The sequence below is a fragment of the Crocodylus siamensis genome, chromosome 5, assembly GCF_052110815.1.
Source record: "Crocodylus siamensis isolate JL-2025a chromosome 5, ASM5211081v1, whole genome shotgun sequence".
NCBI classification, from domain to species: Eukaryota; Metazoa; Chordata; order Crocodylia; family Crocodylidae; genus Crocodylus; species Crocodylus siamensis.
The window spans coordinates 80,023,528-80,049,100 of record NC_143399.1 but is presented as its reverse complement, the minus strand read 5'-3'; the positions used below and the strand labels follow the sequence as shown (position 1 = coordinate 80,049,100).

Below are 25,573 nucleotides of genomic sequence, written 5' to 3'. Positions count from 1 at the left end.
TAGTTTTATTTAAATATGAAAGACTCTCTTCATAGATTGTTTATTGTACAGTTACACTAAATATATACTCTTATTGGAGGTGAAGTATTTCTTGATTTTTGCTTTGCAATTGTGATTCCTTCACTGACATCTCTGTCTACAGCTTCCTAGAGGGTTAGAGGATTTGAAGTAGAGTGGGAATGTTTGAAGTTTCTTCTTTTTCATATGACACATAGTGTTTAATTTGTCCCCATGCTGAGCTGAGGACAGAAACTAAGGTCACTTTTTAATACATTATATTGGTGATGAAATAAACCATGCTTTCTTATACTTAGACTGCATGTATTTATTTTATGCACATTTTAGTTCTTGCTTCGTGGATCTAGTTTTGTAACTTATAAAAAATAAAACTGTACAAAAGAATATGTATGTGCGATTTTATAGCATATATGGAGCATTTTAAACTTTACTTAAGAGGTCAGAATGAAAAATCAGCTGCAGCAGCACAAAAAAGAAAGTGAAAAGTCCATGTGCATTTTTTCTGGCAGACCTTGGGTTCATGGGACAGGGTAATTTGAAATAAAGAACAGTTACTGCCCCTGAGACAAAGGGTACTCACTTCTCTGATAAGGCTGAGTAGCAGAATTTTGCAAGCTTTTATGAAAACAAGTAAAAAAAAAAGTCAGGCATGTTTGTGTTTGTTCCAATAGGTATCTGTATATCAGAAACGGTCCAGGACATCAATGTTTTGTTGTTGTATCCATTCGAAAACAAAGCAATTCACTATATCCACAGGTTCACGCTTTCTGAATCCAAAAGCAAAAAATGTCTTTTACTAAAGTTTTCATCATAATACTTAACCCTAGGGAAACAACTGACAATTTCAAAGTTCAGGGAAAAAATTATTAAGTTCTGAACCACCCTTGGGAAGAAGGAAACACCACCTCAAAAATCATATATGTGCCTTCTGTACCTGGCCTGGATTAGCATAGCTCCACTGACTGTGATACCACTGTAATCTACAGCGACTATTTGTGATTTTAAAGGCTGCATAAAAGAGGAAAGGGGAAGTGAGAAGCCGTTAGGCCTTGTTCAAGAAAGTCATTAGGCCTTGTTGAGAAAACCTATAAATATTCCTTCATTTCTAACCTCCTTTTTTGCGGCAGATTATTGAAAGGATGCTGAGGAGATACCATCAGTTTCCTCTGCAGCCCATGGATTTCTTTCGTCCCTCTCAATCAGGTTTTCAGCCATGATGTGGTACAGAGACGGCATTGATTTAATTGGCTAATGGTTTCCTCTTAGCAAAGGTCAAATGGCAAGTGTCCCTGCTGCTTCCTTTAGTGCTCTCAGCAGCCTCTGATCAATGGATTTTGTTAAACACCAACCCTCGGTGTAGTGGCACTTAGAGATTTTGTCCTTTCCTCTTAGAGATCCAGGGGAGTGGTGTGTGGTGACTGTTCATCTTGTTCAAGAGCTCTTTCATACAGTTTTGCTCTTCAGGGTTCTATTCAGTTACCCCTTCTATTGAATGCTTATGTAGCCCTGCTTGCAGAGTGAGAGTGAGCAATTCTGAGCTGCATACCAATAAGATACAGATTATGCCTTTCTCATCCAATCTGTGTTGTATGATGTCTTTACAAATGCCTGATTGAAAGAGCAGATAAAACTGGATGACTGAAGCAAATCTAGATTTGTCTAAAGCAGGGCTAGGCAATTATTTGGGCCACAGAGGGAGTTTTGTTGAGGTGTCATAGGTCATGTCAGCACCCCCTACCCCTCCCCATGCAGCAACTCACCAAAACCTGCTATGTGGGACAGGGCCATGGGCAGGCTGGGAGCTGTGTTGAGGAGCAGGAGCAGTGAACTAGGTCAGGGTCACAGGGCAGAATCATGGGGCATTGACAGCACAGGGCCAGGGCCCAGGGCAGAGCTGTGATCTGCTGCCTGCATACCCTTTCAATGGGCGTGAGTTGCGCAGGCAGGGGCAGGCAGGGAATAGATCTGTCCTGGCCTGGTCCTGTGCTGTCGCCGCCCCAAGATCCAGTCAAGAGTCATGTGAGTAGAGCACTCCAATCACATCTGCCTGGTGGAGTGCCCTGCTCATGCAGTTCCTGGCTGGTTTGCATTGAGACTCTGGGATCTTGGGGCAGGGTCTCCATGGAGACTGATCAGTGGGGAGCTCCAATCCCATCTGCCTGGAGGAGCACCCTGCCCGTGTGGCTCCCAGCCACTCTCAGTGGAGACACTGGGATGTTGGGGTGGTGACAGCATGGGACCAGGGCCCAGCCCCAGTTCTGCAGGCAACAACATGTGCTGAGTGCATTGCAGCTTTGCCCCAGCCCCACACTGTCTCTGCCCTAAGATCCTGGTGTCTCCCCAGCCCCCCCCTCCCAACTACTGCTCCATGCTGGCCTGTTGCCATGGCAGACAGGCTGGGGTGTCTGGACAGTGGGGCAACGGCAGCCAGAAGAAGCCATTGCCACAGCCAGGTTAATTTGCACAGAGATACCTCTCCACAAAAGAGATTCCTGCCCAGAAGAGCATTCCATCTTTCCAGCCTTCTCTGAAATATGAAACATCATAACCAGAAGGAAATATAATTCTACATCCTGCTTAGCACCAGGCAACTTCGAGGTAAAAAGACTTTTCCAACTTTTCTCTGAGCCTAATCTGCGCAAAATGAACTGTTCCAAACAGGAGACTCTATCACACCTGGAGGTCTCCTGTGAAATATGAATTTTCATTTCTACGTAGGAGAACTTTTACAATTTTTGAAATCTCCTATGCCTGATGAAGGATGCCTGTGCCCGAAAGCTTGCAAATAAAAAAAAAATTGCAAATATCTAGTTGGTCTTATAAAAGCTATCACCTCTGCAGCAAGTTTTGATTCCTTTTGCCTGTAGACCAATATGGCTACAACCTGGATACTTTTCTTCCCCAAAGCAGTTGGATTCCTGATATCCCAAGACTGGAGTAGCTCTCCTCTATGCAGTTCTGGCTCTGATATTACTCAGTGGTAGAGGTAACTCTAATTGCATCTTATCTTGCCCACAAACTTCCATGTAGTATGACTATGCCTCCTACAGCTGTTTTTCTCTGTTGCTCCTGACCAAGTCTCTGGGTACCTTCATGTATTATTCTGGTGTACTCTACCTGGAATTACTCTTGGGAAAAAAATCTGAAGCGTCAGCTAACAAAGAATGAGGGGACTGCTCATTCTGCTGTGTTAGCTATAAAACAGAAGTAAACTGAACACTACATTGGCTTCCTCTACCTTTCAGGGTGTAAAACATATTATCTGTAACTATTTGATCTTAAAGCAGAGTCTGGATTGAGTTATGGCTACCTGAGGAACAGCCTCACCATCTATGCACTCATCTGGAGACAAGAATAGCTCACATGCTCTTATTAACAGTTCTTAGTTCTGGTCTGCTGGTATAGGATATTTCAGTGGATGACCTCACACTACAAAAACTGCTTCCTCATTGGCCTTCCAGAGCCTGAGTAGAATTCTACAAAAATTAGTTAACATAATACCAGGCAGGAATTTAACAGTAACAGGAGACAGAATAAAAAAAAACGGCGATAGTTCTTAAGTAATTTTAAATTAATTGTTATTCAATTTACCCAGTAAAGCCGCCCAGTGAAGAGGTGTTCGAAATAGATTGTCATAAGATGTCACATTGCAGCCTTCATAAGAAGTCAAGACATCAACCACTGCCACATTCCCATCAGCCACAGCAAAATGAAGGGGAGTTCGTCCTTCATAGTCCTGCCAGTTCAGTAGAGATTCCGTAGGAGCAGCATCCTATTTAAAACAGAATCAGAAACAATAAATAATTATATGAGCTTGAAAGAAAACTAAAAACTTTTCATTGCTGGTGGAAAATGCCTTCCAGTAGGTAAGAAATGAAGTGTCATCAACTCAATACAGAAGATAAACAAAACTACTTATACATAACTAAGGTTCTTTGAAAGGTATTGTCCACAAAGACATTCTCATTTGTGGGTGTATTTCATGTCCTGGACTTCAACCAAAGATTTTTTTTACTAGCAGTAGCTGGAGAGTGTGCTGTAGCCCTGCCTTGCTCATATTCTTGCAATGAAGGAATAAAGGGCAGGGCACACTTCCTGCTTCTCAGTTTTCTCTCAACAGCAGAGCCCTCTATTTATCACTCTGAGCAAAAGGGGAAGAAGGCAGCAGGGATGAGAAAATGCATGTAAACAATCAGATAATTCCAGTTACTGATAAATAGGTTCTCTCCTTCAAGTAATTGTCCACACACCATTCTCACTGTTGGGTAAATCCAAAGTTAGAGGACTTATACATGGAGATGGGCCATAAAGTCCCCCAGGTGAATAGGACGTAGCTGAGCACAGGTTGTCTTGGAGCCCAGCTGGGACAACTAGCTTGCTAAGCTGGGGCATAGGGGGGTTAACCCTTAAAAAAATTAGTTATGATTATATTTCTACAAGGCACTAAAATGTTAAGCGTAGAAAACTCCCAGGAGAGCAGAAGTAAACTGCAAAGGTCCTACAATAATTGGAGCAATGGGGACTATATGCCAGCAAAAAGTTGTACAAATAAATGTCATGTCTTCTACCCATGAAAAATAAACAAGCAAATGGTCAAAGTATGGGCCTCTTTGCTTGGATATGAACAAGGTAAAATTATATTTGTCAAAAAGGATGTTGCAGAAATTAAGACACAGGATAGGCAGAAAATGCCCTACTTTAGAAATCTCATGCACGAAGAATCTGGAACATAATGGGATGCCTAGATAAAGATTGAGATAGAGGTCTGAATTGAAGATGACGCCCAGCTGAGTCTGAGTGGAGAAAGAAGGTGATGTGGAAGGCTTAAGGGGATTCAGAGTTTTATTTTAGTCAGGTTGAGCTTGAACAAATGGTCAGACATCCATAAAATAGTGCCAGAGTGACAGATCAAAGTTTTAGTTGGGGCAGAAGACAGACCAGGAACAGAGATATATTTGAGTCATCAAGAAAAAGATGTTAGCTGAATTTATGTTTGTCTATGAGATTATTCAGAGATAAAATTCATACATCGTCACCTATTACAAAAGAATCTTTAGGCTAAATCAGGTCTTCATTTAAACCTGTGCTACCCCATTGCCTTCATAACATATAATCAGTTATAATTTAAAAAAAAAATTGGGAAGAGAACAAAAATCAGTAAAAAGCTTATTTTTCCACTAGACTCAGAAAAAATGGCTCTGAACAAACACCAGGAACACATCAGCCGAGAAAGGTGACACTTAAATATAAAACACGGAAAGGTCAGGGACATTGTACTTCCCAGAGAAGGTGAGCTATAAATGGAAGACTCACGTAAGCAAGAGCTACTCAATATCTACTTTTCTCTATTCTTTACCAAAAAAAGGCAACAAGAATATTAGCAAACATAATATAAACAAAAAAGGGAAAGGGCTGCAGTTCATGATAAGTAAAGAATGCGTCAGAAACCGTAACTAATTTGAACTCCTTTAAATCATCAGGGCCTGACAGATTTAACCCCAGGGTTCCAAAGGAAGGTACTGAAAACATTTCAGAGCCACTGGCAATCCTATTTGTAAAGTCATGGATGATGGGACAAGTCCTAGAAAACTGGATAAGGACTGACATGGTGCCTTTTTAAGAAAAACTTAAAAAAGGAAAATGGAGAGAAGTAATGATATAAGGTGAACACATTGTGCAAGAGGTCATCAGCAGAGATCCTGGTTTTCTGTGTTTAAAAACTGCAAATGCTCTGATTTAAAAAAAAAATTGCAAATTCTCTAATTTGACCCCCTCAAAACCTATGTTTTTCTGGGATTAAAATGAAACACCACTATATATATAGGTATTGGTTGAACACAATGTTTTATTGATATATTTACAATTTTATAACAATTTGGAAGCCTACCAGTACCTCAATCACTACAATGAAATATATTCAAAATACCTATACATTATGGCATTTAATTTTGTTTGTTTTTTTCATGGAAAATCAGAGCTTCCCTGTCCCCTTTGCTCACCAGGATTCAGGTCCAGCTGCAGCTGTCCCACCCCACAAGCTGCTTTGTGGCACTGAGCAGCCCTGATATGTCAGTGCCCTGCCTACGCCATTGCTCTTCATTCTGAAGCCACAGCCCCCCAGCCCTGCTAGTGCCCCTCACTCCAGATCCGTAGCCCCCTGGCACAGCCAGTGCCCTTCACTCCTGACCCAAGGACCTCCATCCCTGCTGGTGCCCTTCACTCCCCATCCACAGCCACCTGGCCCTGCCAGTGCCCCTCACTGCTGACCCACAACCCCCTGGCCCTTCTGGTGTCCCACACTCTCCACCAGCAGTGCCCAAACCCCAGCTGCCACCCATGGGAAGTGGCAGCTACTGCAGCCTGTGCAGAACACAGAACCCAGCTCTCCCTCCCCAACAGGTGACACAGCTGGACCGGAGTCCATGGTGGCAGGGGCAGGGAGGGGGAGGAAGATGCAAGCTGGCCTTGCAGGCTCAGGACTCTCCAGCAGGAGAGACCTGGTGTAGCAAGGCAGAGCAGGGTGGGAGGATTGGTGCTGCCACCAGAAGCCCCACACCACCATGGCAAGGCACCCCCTGCTGGCCCGGCAGCAGCAGAAGGCACAACTCTATACCACTACCCCTACTGCTACCAGGCAGGCAGGGGGTGCCTCACTATGGTGGTGCAAGGCTCTTGGCAGTGGCACCAAACTTCCTGACCCTGCAGAAGCGAGCCCACATCCGCCCCCACACTGCACACTAATCTGGGGAACACGTGTTCTCAGTGCCCCCCTGGGAGTACGGGCTGTGGTGGGGAGCCAGACCCCCCTCCACTGAATGAGCTGCCCACAGCTCTGTCCTGCTATCTGTCTGCGCCCCATGGCCACACATTCCCATCCTGGCCCCAAGCTCCAAGCACCACCCCAACTGGGCAGCACCCCCAGCCCCAAGCCTGTCCAATCTCCCTCCCTCACTATGGGGGCCTCAATACCTCCCCCCACCCCCCACACTTACCTACAGGGAGCTGTGGGAGCTGCTCTCCATGCTGCCTGGTTGTCATGTGCTTGTGTGCACACGCGCACAAGCATGTGGGACCCCCTGCCTGACTGCCCTCCTCCTGCTCTCCCCAGCCCCTTGCAGGCTGGAACTCTGCCAGCCTGCAAGTGGAAACTTGCTGTTTCCTGTGTTTTTCTCCTTAAAATGAGAAAGTCCACATTCTACCATGTTTTTCTGTGGCAAACAGAAAACCTGGATCCCTGGTCATCAGCACACATAACATGCCTGAACATTTATAATGAGCTGATTTTACAGACACCAAAACATTTAGGGCCACACAAACCAAATTAATAATCATAATAATGGCATCTCATGCTTTAGGTCATATATATATTATTTCCCGAGATCCAGAAGGAATTCTCTTAAATCTTCAGTGTGACACAGCTAACTAGATATATTGTGAGATATATTCACAGCATCTTATGAGACATTCGTAATTGCACTGACCAAAAGAAACCAGCATTTAAAAGGTCAATTAAAGGATACATCACATTTTATATTTCTATGTAACTAAAAATATCTGGATCACAGTACAAGAAAACATAAAAATAGAAGAAACTTTCTTACCAGAATACATTTGACTGTGTTAATTGCGCTGGCATCCTTGTGATTAGCTGCCCAGTGAAGTGGGATTTTGCCTTCAATATCAGGGATTCCAATGTTAGAATCATGTCTTATGAGAAGTTTCACATGCTCTGGATTATTGTAGTAGGCACTCCAATGCAGAGCAGTTTGCTAGAACACAGCATTCACAAATATTACTAACACATAAGAGTAAATAACTAACACTAAATAGTCTGTTTATATTTATCTGATTATATTTTTAAAAGTGCATAGGTTTTTATTTGCACTATTATCACTTGAACTTTTAATGTATCATACCTGATTGGTATCTGTGTAAAATGTACACTATAAGGGCTAATCCTATTCCTATTGATATTAGCTTCAATTGGAGTAGATTTTGACTCTACATAGCTTAAAAGGGTATAAACTGATCAAATGGGGGTGCTTCAGTTCTAAAAAGTATTAAGTACCAATATTTTTACGTCATTTGTAATTATTAATTCAATACTGTCATTCACAGAAAAGAAAGAGTACATCATTCCCTTACAGCAACTGTTTGAGACACTGTGGGTCAGGTGTGAATCCCATTTTAGGGATAGAAGTGACTTGTATGTAAGAACAGATTTTTTTGAAAAACAGTGTCTAACATATAACACCACATTTTCAGCCTGTGGGATTGTTCTTCCCATGTTACTTGAAGGAAAGGAATAATGTTGAGGCCTGTGAAACCATGAATAAATGCAAACAGAGTAGTTGGTTCCAATGGCACACATCAATGGAAATGAATTTTCACAGCATGCTCTTCAAGGTCATACTGAATCTTTCCACTAGCTTATATGAGATGGTGAAAGGAGGTTCATGAAGTTTTGATTTTCAGTGACGGACATAGATAACTCCAAGTCTGAGATATAAGATAATTCCTTGGTCCATAACATTTTCTCTTGATACCCCCACCTAGGTCAAAAAACTTCACAAATTCCACTTGGTGATGGCTTTGGATATCATAGACCACAAGGGTGTATAAGGGTAATGGGTGGGCGGCATAGTCCATGATAATCAAAAAAATCTGTACCTGGTTGCACGCTTTTTGAGAAGTCTTATCAATCCTTAAACATGGGATGTCCACCAAAGGGAGGGCTTTTTCTCTTTCAAGGAGACTTTTGCCATTTTCTACAGGGCAGCAAGCTTACATTCTGGACATAAAGCACAGGAATCCTTATCTACCCCTGGATAAAAGAATCAGTGCAGGATTCTTTTTAACATCTCTTCCTTGCCCCAGTGTCTGTTATAGAAGATAGCACAGGCTAACTGCATAATTTCCCCTTGACTAGATTTGAGGACTAATGCTGACCTTTCTGAAGGTGTTAACCCAAAATATGAGAAGATTCACATTTCTGTATTAATTAGTGGAGCACTAAAATGCCACAAGAGTTGTCAAAAGGTAAGAAATGTTTTACCTTATTTTTGTCCTGTGTATCAACTTCTCCTGGTGCCATGTATTTTAGCAACAATGCTAAGCATTTTGGACTCTTGTGCTGGGTAGTTAAATGCAAAGGAGTCATTCCTTCTAAATCCTTCTTCATCCAGTTTGCTCTACGAGCCAGTAAAAGTTTCATGAAGCGATAATTTCCCTGGATAAGGAAAAATATAACAGTAAAAAACTATTCTACTTAAGCAGTCAAAGCAAAAGATGAAAATATTTAAAGATGTTCATTGTTGTATTGCAGTGGCTCAAAGAAATAGGAACCATAAAGCTTGAAAACCTCCAGCAAAATATATATTCCTTTTCCATTCTTGATGCTTGACTTTGTTTCCTATTTGTTATTAGCTGGGCATGTCTACACGAGACACTATGTTGCTGTAGCAACGTGCTACAGCAATGTAGCATTGGCAAGCACAAACTGTGATGCTGCAGGTACGACACCATAGCAACACACTCCCGTGCTATAGCACGTTGCTATGGCGATGTAGTAGCTAAGAATAACTGTGCGCTACTGGCACAATGCAGTATGAGCTATTACTGTGCCATCATTCAGTACTTCCAAAAGTACTAGTACTTCCAAAAGGAAGTACTAAATGATGGCACAGTAACAACGGTGCCATGGGGGCACATGTAGACATGCCTGCTGAGTCTATAGCTAAATTACATTGCACACAAATTGGCCAATCACAGACATGAAGTGCTGCAATATTAGGGGCTGTAGATGTTTCTGATGGTGTCAAATGTCTTCTTTATAAAATATCTCATCCTTACTATAAATAATAAGATATACTTAATAAGATAATGAAAGTATAACAAACTTAAGCAGTAGACAGTGACTTCTTTCCCTGTTGAGGTTAATCTTATTTTCTCTGCAGTACCTTCTTGTTTTGAATAGGTGTAATACGTATGATGCTTTGTCATCCCCTCAGTTTAATGTTATTAAAAATAAACATGGATCTAGGATTTTGAAAAGGAGGTGCAGTTGGTGTGGCACATCATTACATACAGAAGGCAGGGCAGATCTGTACCTGATACACTAACCAAAGGCTTAGTGTACACAGGTACACATGCATATATACACACATATACATTTATTGGAATGTGCACTTATTTGTTAGATTATATATCAAGTTGTGTTACAAAAACACAACAAACTAAGCAAAAATAGTCAAAAGATAGTGTTTCAATAGTTCCACAGTCATTATAGTTAAATGCACATCTCTAAACTTCATTGCTGAACAAGGAAAGATTTTTTTGAGCGTCCCTGACTTTCTGACATCTGACACCTCCAGGGATGAGAACAGCCTTATCTGCACATCATACAAAGGACTCTTAGGGACCCAGGGGACTATATAGCCAGCCTCAAAATTTCCCTGTGCAAAATGAAGTTTATTTTCTACCTGAGAGGATTTTTACAATCTTGGATTTGTCCTCAGCCTGGAGAAGGGCTTGTGTGCCTGAAAGCTTGCAAAGAAAGATTTTTTTTTGTGATTTCTTAGTTGGTCTAATAAAAAGTATCATCTCTGAACCAAGAGTTCTAGAGTTTTACATCACTTATTCAGATTCATAAAACAACATCTAGCCTTCTTGAGTGTCTTAATGCCTCCAATTCTTCACTGTCAGTCACTTGTACACCTGAGTTATTATTACCACATACAAGATGAGGTTTTCGGCTAGAGCTAAAAACAGACTGCATAGCTGTGAAACAGAAGAATGGCATTACTAGGAATGGCTGACAAACAGTAAAACTGCAGAAGGAAGGATAGTTTGAATAGCAGAACAGCAAGACCATTAAAAAGGAGAGAGGATCATTGATGTCTGTCATGAAGAGAGATTAGCAACATTTAATGGGCCATGAAGTCAGCTGACTCCCTTACTATGGGCCTGGATAGAAATGCTACTCCCATGGCCAGGCAGTAGGTTTTAAAGTTTGGGTGAAGAAAGAATTAAAAGGTGGGTGCAACTGCACCCCCGCTCTCCTTTGATTACTCATTTTTTCTTGGACTATATAATCTGCAAACACTACAACTTGAAGGTAGAAGGATATATACAACTATCTGTTATCACTCCACCACCCAAAATCAATCTCCCTTTCCCTAGAATAGTCCCATATCTAACCATGGACTTATGCAGGTTACATTTCTCACTATGACATTCCCTCATGTTTTCTTTCTCATTTTACAGTTCATCTTCAGTTTTCTTTTTGTCTATTTCATTCTCCATCAATAGCATTGAAGGATCCTGTAAGGTGTTCTCCATTCTCTTGTATTTCATGTTCCTATGTCCTGGGATTAATACCTCCTCTCCAAATGAAAGGATTAATGTTAGCCTTGTGCTGCACTCAGAATCTAAGAGCAATAAGTCCACAAATCTTACTGTCTACTTGTGCAACCTCAGCTTCAAAGGATCTGACTCAGTCATTATTCTGATGGCCCATCATAAACTGAGGCCCCTGACAGATGTTATTTTGGTTGCATAAGCAACTTTGTCATGTGATGGAAAGATTGTGCGATGTGAGAACTTCATGTACAAACGGCAGGGTGTCCACAGGGGAAGAAAGCAGCAAAAGAGTTTGTATTATCCATGCTTGCTGGCTAGGGGAGCTGGAGGGCCCCAGCTGTGCAAAGGGTGGGCAGTATTCCCCCACTGCTCAACCCACACTGAGGGACCCCAGGCCTGAACGAGGTATACTGGGTCCTTCCCCACCCCTTGTTAAGGTGGTAGGGGGCATTTCCCAGCTGCTCATCCTGGCCCAGGGTTGCCCAGTCCAGGTCAAGTAGTAGGGAAATGCCTCCCATCACAGCACAGTGATACAAGGGGTGGGGAAAAACCCAGCTTGCACATAAGTGAGATAAGCATGATAGGCTGCTGGTGCCAGGGCAGTAGCTGGGCCATAAGCACAGCAATTTACCTTCAGGGATAAGGTGATGGAGAGTGTGCCCTTTCGGTCTAAAGGAGGTTGTTGGCTGTGTTTGACAGCCCATGTTACTATTCTGGGACCTGTGGGGAAGGGAGAGAAGAAGCAGTGCACCTTGACAAGCTTGAGGACCTGGCAGTCCTACTGTGCCATGCATAACTTGCCACATATTCAAAATAAAGTACAAAAGAAGCAGTCTTGAAGATGTTCCCCATTTAATGAATAACATTTTTTTGTGGCTGGTTAACCATTTTTGGCTGGCTTGCCATTTTATCACATGTTAAAGTCCCTGAACATATGGCATATTACAATTCATTGCAGGACTAAAACATTAATTGTGCAATAAATATACTATCTGCCAGTGGCCTGACTAACCTGTTAACTGCATGATAAACTGTAACATCCCACATGTTCAGGGAATTTATGATAGGATAAAATCACCAACCAGCCAGAAAAATAGTCCACAGTAGAACTGTTTCCAGCTTTAAACTGAACATGTGGCATGTGTCCCAAACCTACGGCTGTCTCTTGCCTGATGCCAACAATCAGCTGATGTTCGGTCTTGGGCAGAGGGCAGCCCCGGGGCCTGGGATACAGTTACCTCCTAACTGATCTTGGGGATCAGGAGGCAGAGGATAGTCTGGAGCCTTGAACCATGACCCAGGGTAGCCCCCTGCCTAATGCTAATGATCAGCTGATTGTCAGCACTGGGCAAGGGCAGCCCTGGTTCTGGGACACAGCTATCCTGGCTTCTGAATCCAGTTCAGGCCCTGGGGCTGCTCTCTATCTGACATCTCTATTGTCTGCCAGCAGCCTAAGGTTTCAATTTCCACTTTCTCTTCCCAAAGGGTACCACTGATATGCATACAACATAATTTGAGCTGTCAGGCAGTCTGAGGTTTCCACAAACGTAAGAGTGTACCTCAACACAGAATTGTGTATTTAGCACTTTAACACAATTTGCAACTCCTTTACTGCCCTCTAATAAGTAGCCACTTTCACAAGGTGCAGTCAAACTCCTTTTACTCTTCCCACTTGTCCTGTTCACATTATCTATGTCTTTCACACTAGGCTGCCCAACTAACTTCTAGAAAGTCCTCAAAACCAGCTTCCCTTGCTCAGCTCCTCCTGGTTTCATACACTCAGTTCCTCTCTCTCCCAACTCTCAGAGCTAGCTCCCAGACAGTTAGGGCTAGGGTCTGCCCTCAGCTGAGGCCAATGATAGCCTGCTAGTGGCTGCGGCTATGTCTGCAGAAGCTTAAAGACTGCCTCCTAGGAATGGAAGTAGTAAACAATTTAATTTGGTTACAGGATGCAGGCTATACAACACATGCCTTATCTTGCCCTTGAAACTTAGTGAGTTCCCTAATCCCTGCTCCTAGAACTTTAGGCTGCTTCTTGATCTTGGCTTCTAGGTTATCTATATCATAGTCTGTAAAGGGGGCCCTCAACCTTTGTCTACCTTCTGGTCTGAGACTATGGCCTTAATCAATAGCAAAGACTGTCTATACCCTGGTCTCCTGATATACCCATAAGATGACACTATACTAGTGTAAGTTTTATATGATTTTAAAAAGCACTTGTAATTTAAAAACACCAAATAACATTTACTTAAACTGCCTCACCACAATCTTCTTGATAGTCTTTCACAAAAAGCTGGAAATACTTTTAGAAACCCTATGACTTCATTTGCTTAAATGAAATATAACACATTTTATTTCTTGTATCTTTTCCTGACAAGATCTTTATTAAGTAGGGTAAAATTTTAGTTTAGCACAAAAACAAAGGTAAAATGGGGCTGCTTTTTAAACAACCTTAGCATACACAGTGTCTTTCCTGTTTCAGTAGTTAAGTGTAAATTAAAGTCTTACTTAATTTCATTTTCATTTTAAAAGATAGAAGTAATGGCTTGTGCAGAACCTTGATATTACAACATAAAGCGTAGAAAATGTATATGTGCTGTAAATTTTTGCCCTGATATCCATTTATCTAAAATACCCCTTTTATTTAGTTCCAGTGGAATTGTCTACATGTGTTATTAATGCACATGAATAAACTCCAGCTCTTTGCCTGCCCCAGCCTGGCCTTTAAAACTGTGCTGTGACCCCAGGGCCTGTGCTACCTGCTGCCTGCCTCTGGTCATAGGGTCCCACAGCAGCAGCCTTGTGCTGGCCACAGCAGGCTCATGGACCTAGGCAGTGGCCCCTGAGCCCAGCCCTACCACCTGCCTGCCTCCCAAGCACTACTCTCCAGGGCTACACGCACCTGCCCAGGCCTGGCAGCATGTGAACTCGTAGCCTCAGCCCCTGAGGGCTATAGAGGGAGCCACACTGGCTTCCTCCATGATGTCCCATACCACATTGCAGGGGCCCAACTGGTCCCAGGGCGAGACTGCAGACCTCATGGCACTGTGGGGCAATGCCAAGATACAGAGCCAGTTTGCCGAGGGCAGACATGCAAATGCCCACATCTATGAGGTCCTTGTGGGCCACATGTGGGAGTGCGGGCACGACTAATTGGTGTAGCAGTGCCACATAAAGGTCAAGGCCCTGCAGATGCAATGGGTTTGCATCACTGACCAGAACTGGTCAGAGGCTGCATGTAGGACCATGTCTTTATGTGGCAGCTCAACCATATCCTCACTCCCTAGGACCCTGGATGGAGCTGCACTGTGTTCTTCAGCATGGGTGGCCTGCTGGAGCCTTTGGTGTATGGACCTTGTTGTGGTGCACCCAGGGGACTCTCACCAGGGGCACACCCAGGGTGCATGCCACGTGTGTGTGTGTGGGGGGGGCTTTTCTCTGGGCTGCCATTCTGAGAGGCCTCCTGGGAGGAGGACGGGGTGCCACCAACTCCATGTCCCAGTTGGGTGGGAGCCCCTTGCCTCTAAGCCTGGGCAGCACATGACTGGCAGTATGGGAGGAGACTACCTGGATTGCAGGAAAAGTGGGGGACGTGAGTCTAGAGCAGCAGTGGCAAGTGCTGCCAGGAGCCATGCCTGGCCCGGCCTGGGAAGGAGGCAAGGAAGGCAGGCTGCCTGTGGCAAGCACCAAGCAGGCCACCTGCCCCTGCACAGTGAGTGGGGATGGAGGGCTCAGCCAGCAGCCGCCTATGCCAGGGCCTACCCAGCTGACTTACCATGGTCCCTGGATGCCTGTGTGCACACAACCCCCAACCTGGGGCTGGGCAACACACAGCTTCCTGATACAGTATATGTTATCTCAGAAATGTTGCAAACTCTTACAGTCTTTCTCCTGCCTCTGCAGGTCCAGCAGCTGCACATGGAGGAGAGGTACCACCTGCTGCTGGGGATGCACCTTCAGGGTCACCACTACCTTTGGCCAGGACCCTCCATATGCAGTGGCTCTGGCATCAGTGGACCCAGGACTAGACCCTGCTGCTGAACCAGCTGGTCACTGTGGCAGAGAAGTGGCTGGCAGAGCGAACCTGGTGCACTGAGGACATCATGTGTGAGCGGGAGGTTCATGCACAAGCTGGAGAGGGACCAAGAGAGGGCCTGAGAGGACCAGGTGAGGCTCCTGGCCCTGGAGGAGAGGCACATGGCCATCAAGAGGATGCTGGAGGCCCAGAAGCAGCAGGCCACCATGGTGGCATGGACATTGGAGGCCATGGAGGATGAATGCTGAATGCTAGCCACCATCCTGGTCCTGGGGGTCTCCTTTGTGCCACTTGCTGCCCAGTCCCTGGCCCTGGTACTGCCTGCCCCCTGGCAGCTGCCCACTGCCAAGCAGTGAACCCTGCCTGAAATGCAGGGTTGGTCTGAAATGCAGTGGTGCCTCCAGAGGCCAGGGCCTCCTGTCTTGGCACCCACACCAAGTCCCCCACCAGCTGGGGCCCCTGCCTGGCTCCCCTCCCACTGCTTGCTCAGGCTTCACGCAGCCCCTTAGCAGGAGGCGCCCACAGCAGAGCCACCACTGCACATGGGCCCTCCTGGCTCTGGCCCCAGGCTGCAGGAGGGAGAGTTGGCTGTAGCTGATGTAGAGCAGACTGGTGGGCACAGCTAGCTTGAGCAGGGCAATGGCCAGCTGGGTCTCTACAGGGAGGGGTGGCCAGGTGAGGGCAGAACTGGTTGAAGAGCTTCTGGAATGTGGCCCAGGTAATCTCGAAAGAGTCCAACCACTGCTTGGCATCCCAGGTGTCCTGTATGATGGGGAGCCACCAGTCCTGGTTGGTAGGGAAGACCCGTAAGCGGGTAGGGCTGGATCCCCAGCAGCTCATGGATGGCACCCATGGCAGCATCCATGTGCATGTTGTCAGCCCTGCCAGGGTCTGGGCAGTGACCATGGGGCTGGTTGGTGTCAGTGTGGGGGCAGGGAGGCGCCAATGGAGTGGAGAGCTTGGCCATGCAGCCACGTGGTACACAGGGGCAGACAGGGCAGGGGCAGACTGGGGCCAGGCAGTGGCTGCTGTACTGGTGAATCACAGCAAGAATAGCAGCAAACAGAAGACCAGGGCACAGGTCATTGCTTCCAGGGCCTCGGGGGTGGAGCAACCATTGCACGCTGGGCACAGGCTCTACAGAAAAAGTCATAGAGAGCTATGCTAGCACACTACAGTCTGCTCTGGGCCAGAAAAGCAAGTGGCCAGGGAGCACCATGTGGGGCTGCCTTTTATAGTGCCCCTGGCACCCAAGTAGTTGTGACTGGAGCCTCCAGCTCTTCATAACTGCTGCAAGGGGGTGGAACAGAGCTGGAGGAGGTCTGGAGCAAGCTACTCTCATAAGCAGCAAATCTACTCCCAAATGGCTGCATGTGTCGATGCCTGCCCAGGGCTGGTTTACTGTGCAATAAGTTACTGCACAGAAAATCCACATAGCATTAATTGCACGTATAGACATGTCCACTGTGGAGTTAATTAGTCAACTGTGGAGTAAACATCTCGTGTAAAAGCACCCAGTGGCTGCATCTACATGAAACGCTGACTGTGCAGCAGCCCATGACTGCTGCGCAATAGCATTGCATGGCAGGAAGCATGCTGTAACGCTACTGCACAGTAGTCATGAGCTACTATGCAGTCAGCATCATAAAAAAAACATTCCTCAGAGCTACTACGCAGTAACTCTGGTTACTGTGCAGTCATTTATTACTTGAGCCTTGCCCCAGGGCTACAGCTTGCTTTATTGCGGCTGCCTGCCTCTATGATACTATTGCCAGCGCAATGTGTGCCGCTCCAGGGGGGAATACTGGTCCCCATTTTTTGCTCTCTGACCCACGGGCTCTGTGCTGTATTACTGCAGGCACATGCTGGGCTCTGTAGCCCCTGGGTCTGTTCCCCAGGGAGCAAAGTCTGCCTCCTAGGCACTGTACCCCACCCTTGTGCGTATGTGCCAGATGATGCTGACATCTACACCCCAGCCTGACCCCCTGAGGTCGATGGCAGCAGCTGCCATGGGAGCCTTCCCAATGCCAGCAACATTGCTTTGGGGCCCAAACTGGATGGAGCAGACCTCATCAAAATCTGGGGCTCCATAGACATTCAGTGGCAGTTTGACTGGGCCACTGGGACAAACACACACATCTATGCAGCCATGTGGGACCACATGCGGGAGCGCAACCACCAATGCTCCACCTGCCAGTGTTGTGTGAAGGTTGAGGCCTTGCAGGACAATGCATGCAAGTCATGGGCCACAATTGTTGGTCTGGGGCTCCCCGCAAATCCCTACCCTTCATGCCCCGCGAGGGACCCTAGTGTGGTCCACTATGTGTATTCCAGCACGGGTGGGCTGCCAGGGCCTACACCACACCCAGTGAGGAGGAAGACTCAGTGGGGAAGGCCCCTTGGGGTACCAGCATCAGCCCCAGCTAGCTGCCTCGCTGCAGCCTCACCTGGCAGCTCAGGTAGACTGGGACACTACCTGCCTGGCTACTCCGGCAGCAGGCCCCAAGTGTGGACAGCATGGGGATGGCCCCAGCTGCAAGTATCTCCAGCTCCTCCCCAGAGGGCAGTCAGGCACTGTGCCTCCATGATCTGGGACACCACAGGCAGCTGGACCACATCAACACAGCCAGGGACCAAGTCTGACCAACAGAAGTACCTGCTATACTGTCTGGTAAGCCCCATACAGGGAGGACAGCCGGGATGGAAAGGGGTGCTGCAGCAACCTGTGCCCACATCAGCTCACCCACCTGTCCCTGGGCTGCACGCCCGGAGACAGGGGCCCAGCATGGGAGGTAGACCACCCCCACCCACCCTGACTGGCCAAGCTCCCCCTGCCTGCTGGAGTTTCCCACCTCCCAACACGCACACGCAGGTGGTGGGAGGCAGTTCAGGACTTTATTGAGCATCCAGCAGCCTCCAAACTAGGCAGCCAGGGGCCTGTCACATGCAGAAACACTCGTCAATGGCAGCAACGATTTCTTCAGCTGTGGGAATCAGGCACTTGTAGCACAGGCAGAGATGCCCCTGCAGAGAAGCACAGGCTTGCCTGGGGTGCCATTTAAGCTCAGGGCCCCAAGCCAGGTTCTCAGCTGTGCCTGGGGCACCTTGGCAATCATTATCAGCAGGTCATAGTAGGTTGGGTACCCCTCGGTGCACTCAAGAAGCTCATCATGGTGTGCCTGGGGGACTCTGACTAGGGGCATGCTTGGGGCCAGCCAGTGGTGACATGTAGGGTGTGCACGGGGGGGGCATGTGCACCACCTGAGAGCGCCAGTGCACCCCTTGAAAGCGCTGGCTGATCGCTGCAGCCGCTCCCAGACATGGCCATAGCCACTTCCAGAAGTGGCTGCAGCGATCAGCCACAGTGATCGGCCATCATGGGATTGGCTGCAGGAGCCCCTCTCCCCCCAGGCAACAAGATCAGCCGTGGGGGGACTCCTCCAGTCGGCAGGACTGCCCACACATGGCAGAGACCCTGGTCCAGGGCACTTCTTCAGAGAGAGCCACCAGGGGGAGAAGAGTATCACCAGCTCTGTATCTCAGCTGGGTGGGAGCCCCTCACCCCTAAAATCTAGGTATCATGGGCCCAGCGGCACATAAGCAAACTGCATGAACTGGAGATGCCATGCCAGCTGCCAGCAGAAGCCAGCCCTGGTCCAATCTGGGTAGGAGATGGGGAAGGCAGGCTGCCTGGGGCAGCAACACATCTGCCCTCACTGTGGGTGTGGAGATGGAGGGCTTAGCTGGTTGCCTGTGGAAAGGCCCATTTGGGACAACTTACCATGGTCCCTGGGCACCTGTGCATGCACAGCCCCCAAACTGAGGCCTGGTAATGCACAGCCCCTCAGTACAATACATGTTATCTCTGAAATGTTTCAAACTCTCACAAAGAGCCTCTCTGTCTTTGCTCTACAGGTCCAGCAGCTGCATGAGGAAAATAACCACCAGCTGCTGACAGAGATGGGGCTGGAAGGACACTGCCACCACCAGCTGGCACCCTCTGCATGGGCTGCCTCCACCAGCACCAGACCCAGGGCCAGATTCTGCTGCTGGACTGAATGGTTGCAGTGGTGGAGAAGTAGCTCGCGGACTCTCAGGCTTGACAAGCCCAGGACCTGGTGAGGGAGAAGGAAAGGGCCTGAGTTACCTCACCCTCGAGGAGAGGCACATCAACTTCCTGGAGAGGTTGGTTGAGCTCTAGGACCAGCATGGCACCACGGTGGCTTGGATGATGGCAGCAATGGCAGAGGACTGCCAGGTCCTCAACACCCTATTGGCTCTGGCACAGCTTAGTGCCAACTGATGCCCAGCCCCCGGCCATGCCTGACCCCTGGCAACTGCCCACAGCCCAGCACCAAGCCCCTCAGTGGGCTTGGGAGGAGGTGCAGCCCACTGCCTCTGCCCCTGAGCCTGGTCCCCTGGCAGGCCAGGTCCCTGCCTAGGCTGCTGCCCAATGCTTGCTGTGACTCCATACAGCCCCCTAGGTAGGAGCTGGCTATAGCTGGCCCAGTTCTCCACACAGGCCCCGCTGACCCTGGCCCTATGATGAAGGAGGGGGAGCGTGCTGAGTGGGCTGGATAGTGCCCGCCCTCACTCCCAGGTCAGCCCTCAGCTCATTGACCTCACTGCCATCTGCACCTGTAGTGCTATGGCTAGAGGCTGGGGTTCTGTGCACCTCCTCCAGGATCCATGCCTTAGGCGCACCCACCCTACAGCCCCTCCCAACAGTTGTCAATGTACCAGTTTAAATAGGTTCATGGAGAAGAAGGTGCTTTATTTGTGGTGTGCTTTGGGTTAGGGCATCTGTTGTTGGGCAGGGAGAAAAGGAGGGAGTCTGTTGTTGGGGAGGGAGGGTGGATCTGTTGCTGTGTTGTGAAGGGCAATTAAGATTGGTGTTTGGAAACTGTCTGCAGTGGTCATGGTCTTCAGGGTGCATTGTTGGCCTGGGGTCCATGGGTGGCTGGCCAGGTGCCCTACTGCAGAGGTGGAGGAGGAGGTGGTCCGCTAGTGCCTCATACACACAGTGTCCTGGCTGCTGCTGCTGATTGTGTGGCTTGCCCAGGACCTCAATAGGGGATGCCCATCAAGCTAGAACATACATGCATTACATAAGCAGGCAAGTTCTCCGTCCAGGAGGCATTAGAAAGTTGCTCTTTGGGTTATCTCCAATGCTTCTCCTACCAGGGAAGGGAGTAATCAGTCAACTGGCAGTTGGCAGCTGCTGAAAAGTAGTAGGTATGACTGACAGCCCCTATAGGTAGGGATTGCCATCAGTCATGCCAGAAGTGTCTCCCTTTAATGTGGCTTCTTTACTGTTTTAATTTTACTGCTTACCCCACCCCCACCCAATTGGTGGAGGGGCCCCACCATTCCAGCAGTTTGCTGCTGTTTTAAATATGCCGCAGTCTTAATTTCCCTGCCCATCATCAGCAAACAGCCTGGCCAGCACGGGCCCCTCCACCAATCAGTAGCAAAATTAAAACATTAAAGGAACCACTGCAGGGGGCACTTCTGGCACGATTTAGAGATCCCTACCTATGGGGCTAAGAGGGGTAAAGAAAACTGCTCTCCTTGCCCCTTGCATTTCCATTTCCTGCCCCCTCCACTGGCCAGGTCATCCTCTGGGTGACTCAGGGGGGTGAACACAGCAGGGGACATTCTGTTGCAGCTGGAACCCTCCACAGGCTCTGGAAAGGCTCCAGCCCTGTGTGTACCTGCCTCCTGCCCCATGTATCCTGCAAAATGAAGAGCACAAGTTCCATGAGTGCCTGGATGTCAATGGTGGACATTTTGGACACCTATAGCACTCTAAGTTATGCTTCTTGATTTTTAAGGACACAAAAATCAGAACAGTCGATCAAAAATCAGAACAGTCAATCAATAAGTCCTTGTATTCAGGATGACTGGAGTGTCTATGCATTTTCTGGGACATAATAAGTACAACAGTTATGTTTAATTATGATAACTAATATGTGAAAAAGGAAAATCTTCAAAATAGGTTTTTTAGATTTGGCAGAGCTTTATAGTATTAGTTCATGGAGCTTTAGCCCTGAAACAAATCTTAGTAAGCATTTTTTTTACACCAATAAGGGTGATGCCAAGGCAAATTTAAATATTTCATTACTCTCAACTCAACCATGGCAGCAGCTTTGCTAATCTTGACATCATATCTAAATCTTACAAAGTACCCTTTTAACAGTTTCACTAGCAGCATCCTAGACCCAAAGCTAAAACTCTCAGCTCTCAGACAGAGACTCACACAGCTGAATAACAGTTTTATTTATCAGTTTCCAAGTTTAAGATGTTCATCCATCTGGAAAAGCATCTTATGTCAAGACCATCTCTATGACTTGAGACCAATAATGGCTATCAAACATGGTTTGACTAAAAACAAGACAACATCTTTAGCTGTTACATGACTGAACTTCTACACTATTTCTCTTCAGTGTGTCCTGCAATGTTGGCTTCGATATCCTGGTTTCCATAGGAATAGACAGAGCTATCAAGTGGCATACAGTTAAAGAGTACAACAGAGAGGAAAACTGACCACCATTGTAAAATCAAAGGAAAAACTGTTAACCAAGATAAGATTAAAAAACCAAAAAGGAAAGATAAGTTTGTATCTTCATGTATCTACTACCACAGTTTTTGTATGCTTTTCCTGTGTAAACTATAAGCAACCCAAATTTTTTTAATGTATGTATATAAAGAAAAATTAACTGCTTCTCTCTAAAAAGCACTGTGCATGGGAAAATGCAATTAGCATTCTAGTTTCCAGATGATCTGCTCTATGGTTATTGACTTGTTTTCTTCCACTGTTCTTAAAGCCATTTAGGCAGAAGTACCTAAAACATATAATCTCTTAGGATTTAAGTCAGAAACTAAAAAAAGCTTGTTAATGTTTACAGGATTTTTCCACTGCTTCATACAGTATCAAAGAGTATGTATTCCAAACTATATCTTAGTGATTTAAGAGATCTGTCATCCAGCAGTGAAACAATGAAATAAACTAATATCATAAACTAAAAACAGTCCTTTATTTTCTCTGTCTCAAATATCCCAAGCAAAACAAAGCATTAAAGAAAATATTTCTCAACTATACCAGTTTTTTAAAAAAATGTCTAGAATGAACCAGACTAGAAGGAGGCTTGTTCAACATTGCAAGGTTTAGAGCAAAAACCAAGGTGAAAGAACTAGTTCTGATAGATTTCCTGGTTACAGGTGATGTGGCCTTAGTTGCTCACAGTGAATGTTCCCTGCAAAATCTCTTGGACAGATTTTCTAAATCATGCAAGAGCTTTGGGATTAGTCTCAAGAAGACTGTGATCAATTAGTCTCAAGAAGACTGTGACCATGTACCAAGGGGTGAAAGAACCAATACCTGACATCTCTCTGGAGTATAAATCTCTTGGTGTCGTTGACAGTTTTTGCTACTTGGGTTCTACAATCAGCAGGAATCTTGACCTTCAGACTGAACTGACTAACAGAACTGGAAAAGCAGCTAAGAATTGCAGGCTATAACAGAAATGTGTATGGAAAAACAACCAACTATCAGCTAAGGTGAAGATATGAATCTACGAGACTTGTATGCTGTCATCCCCGCTTTATGGTTCAGAAATGTGGACTACATAGGCATATCAAGAGGCTGAACAGCTTCCACATGAGATGTTTGCATAAGATCTTGAAAATAAAGTTGGAAGACAGAATACTAGACACAGAAGAACTGGAGCATGCAAGACTGACACGCAGAAATCACTGTCAGTAGGAAAATGCTGCAATGGACAGGCCATGTCAGGACAATGGAAGAAGACCATACCCTAACAATATTTTGTATAGTGAGATTTAAGATTGCTTTAGAAAGTGCCGTCACCCTCTATGGCTGTACTATGACGTGCAAAAAAATTATATGACGTCATTTCAACATAGAAAGCTGTGAGGAGTGCACAGAATCCTGTCCAACAGGGAGGGGACATCTGGCAATGGGTGCAGACCAACATGAAGCGGCTTTGATCCGGAGGATGGAAGCAAAGTGTGAAAGAAGAAAGCAGCATGTTGTAAATTTGGATTCCAACTTAGCCAACATACGGATTTGTGAAACGGATTTGTATAGCTCATTAATCGGGCTTGTCATCCACAAACTAATTAACCAGGAATCTGACTAGACCTCATATACAGCATGATCCAGAGGATAAACAGTTGCCTACTATATATGTATTCACATATACATTCAGAGCTTATATTTTCACTCTCAGGTCACATTGGTAGAAATTTATCCATGTGCAACATTAACTTTTAAAATTTTCTTGTGAATTTTCTTCTGAAATTATTGGATAGATGTTGAATTAGCTATAATGCTCATATTATACTACAGCATATTATTCTTGCTAGTAGAAAGAAAGAGCTTGCTTCAAAGAATCTAAGGCAGGTGAAAAAGAGAGTGAATGAACATACAATAGAATATTCAGTCTTATAGAGCATCTACACGAGACACTTACTGTGCATTAGCCTAATAACACTGCTGCTAATAGCCTACTCCACAGTGTTATTAGGCTAATGCACAGCAAGAATCACAAAATAACCATGCACCAGTGCTACTGCACAGTAGTTCTAGCTACTGCACATTCAGTTAGTACTTCATTAAGGAAGTACTAAACAAAATGTGCAGTACCTAAGGTGCATTAATGGACACGTAGATGGGCCCACAGTAACAATATTATTTTTTGTTTTACATTTAATTTCTTTTAACACTTAAACTTTCATTAAAGGCTTACTAAACATCATTATCACTGTTTGAATGCTCTCACCACCTCTGGAGAGAGTTTATTCCACAGTCTGGACACCCTGACTGTGAAGGACTTTTTCCTGGTATTAAACCTGAAGTGGCCTTCCAGGAGTTTATATCCATTGGTCCTGGTCTTCCCCAGGGGCGCCCTAGTGAATAGTTGTTCACTGAGCTCCTGATGTACTCCTCTGATATAGTCGTAAGCTGCTATCAAGTCCCCTCTCAACCTTCTCTTCTTTAGGCTAAAGAGGCCCAGGTCCCTCAGCCTTTCCTCATATGGCTTGCCTTGCAAGTCCATGATCATACAGGTGGACTCTTTTCTGGACCCTCTCAAGTTTTTCCATGTCCTTATTGAAGTGTGGTGCCCAGAATTGGATGCAATACTCCAACTGCAGTCTCAATAGTGCTGAGTACAGCAGGAGTATGACTTCCTGAGTTTTACATGAGATGCATCGGTTGATGCATGCCAGCGTGTTGTCTGCTCTGCTGGCCACCTCACTGCACTGACAGCTCATATTCATGCGGTGGTCAATCATTTCGCATAGGTCCCTTTCAGCCATGCTGCAGGTCAGGCTATCACCTCCAAGCCTGTATGTGTGTTGAGGTTTATTTGTCCCCAGGTGGAGCATCTCACACTTGGAAGTGTTAAACTTCATCTGGGTCTGCCCAACTGTCTAGCCTGTCCAGGTCCACCTGTATCAGCAACCGATCTGGCATGGCCATACTACCCCATAACTTAGTGTCATCTGCGAAGTTGGCCAGAGAGCTTTTCACGCCTCAATCCAAATCATCAATAAAGATGTTGAAAAGCACCAGTCCAAGCATAAACCCCTGAGGGACACCACTGGCCACTTTGCACCAAGATGACACGGATCTGTTCATGAGAACTCTCTAGGTCCTACCCTGTAGCCAGTTTCCTACCCACTGAACCATCAAGCAGCTGAGCCCACAATCTTTCAGTTTTCCCACAAGGTTATTGTGGGATACTAGATCAAAAGCCTTTTGGAAGTCTAGGTATATAATTTCTACCTTGTCTCCTATGTCCAGGTGGTGAGAGACCTGGTTGTAGCAGGAGATGAGCTTGGTAAGACAAAACCTACTCGTGACAAAGCCATGCTGGCTATCATTCAGAATCTTACCTTCCACAAGTGTATTGCACATAGATTCTTTAATGAGCTTTTCCAGGATTTTCCCTGTGGTAGAGGTTAGGATGACTGGCCTATAGTTCCCCGGGTCCTCCTTATTCCCCTTCTTCGAGTCATAGATTCTAGGGTCAGAAGGGACCTCAGTAGGCCATCTTGTCCAACCCCCTGCCCCTGGCAGGCAAGAAAAGGATCACCAAACCTGGGGTCATGTGATCCCAGCCAGGTGCCTGT

The 25,573-nt window shown here is 46.1% G+C and overlaps 1 protein-coding gene across 5 annotated transcripts in view; it reads right to left on the bottom strand.

Annotated features, from left to right (window-relative positions):
- INVS (inversin) overlaps positions 1–25,573 on the bottom strand; it is a 226,767-nt gene that overhangs the window by 112,122 nt on the left and 89,072 nt on the right. For all 5 annotated transcript variants that reach the window (XM_090049450.1, XM_090049448.1, XM_090049445.1 and 2 more), the window contains 3 exons: positions 9,074–9,247; positions 7,620–7,787; positions 3,610–3,790 (listed from right to left, as the gene is read on the bottom strand). In XM_090049450.1, the coding sequence (XP_089905576.1) occupies positions 3,610–3,790; positions 7,620–7,787; positions 9,074–9,247 (523 nt within the window). The remainder of the gene's footprint in view (positions 1–3,609; positions 3,791–7,619; positions 7,788–9,073; positions 9,248–25,573) is intronic.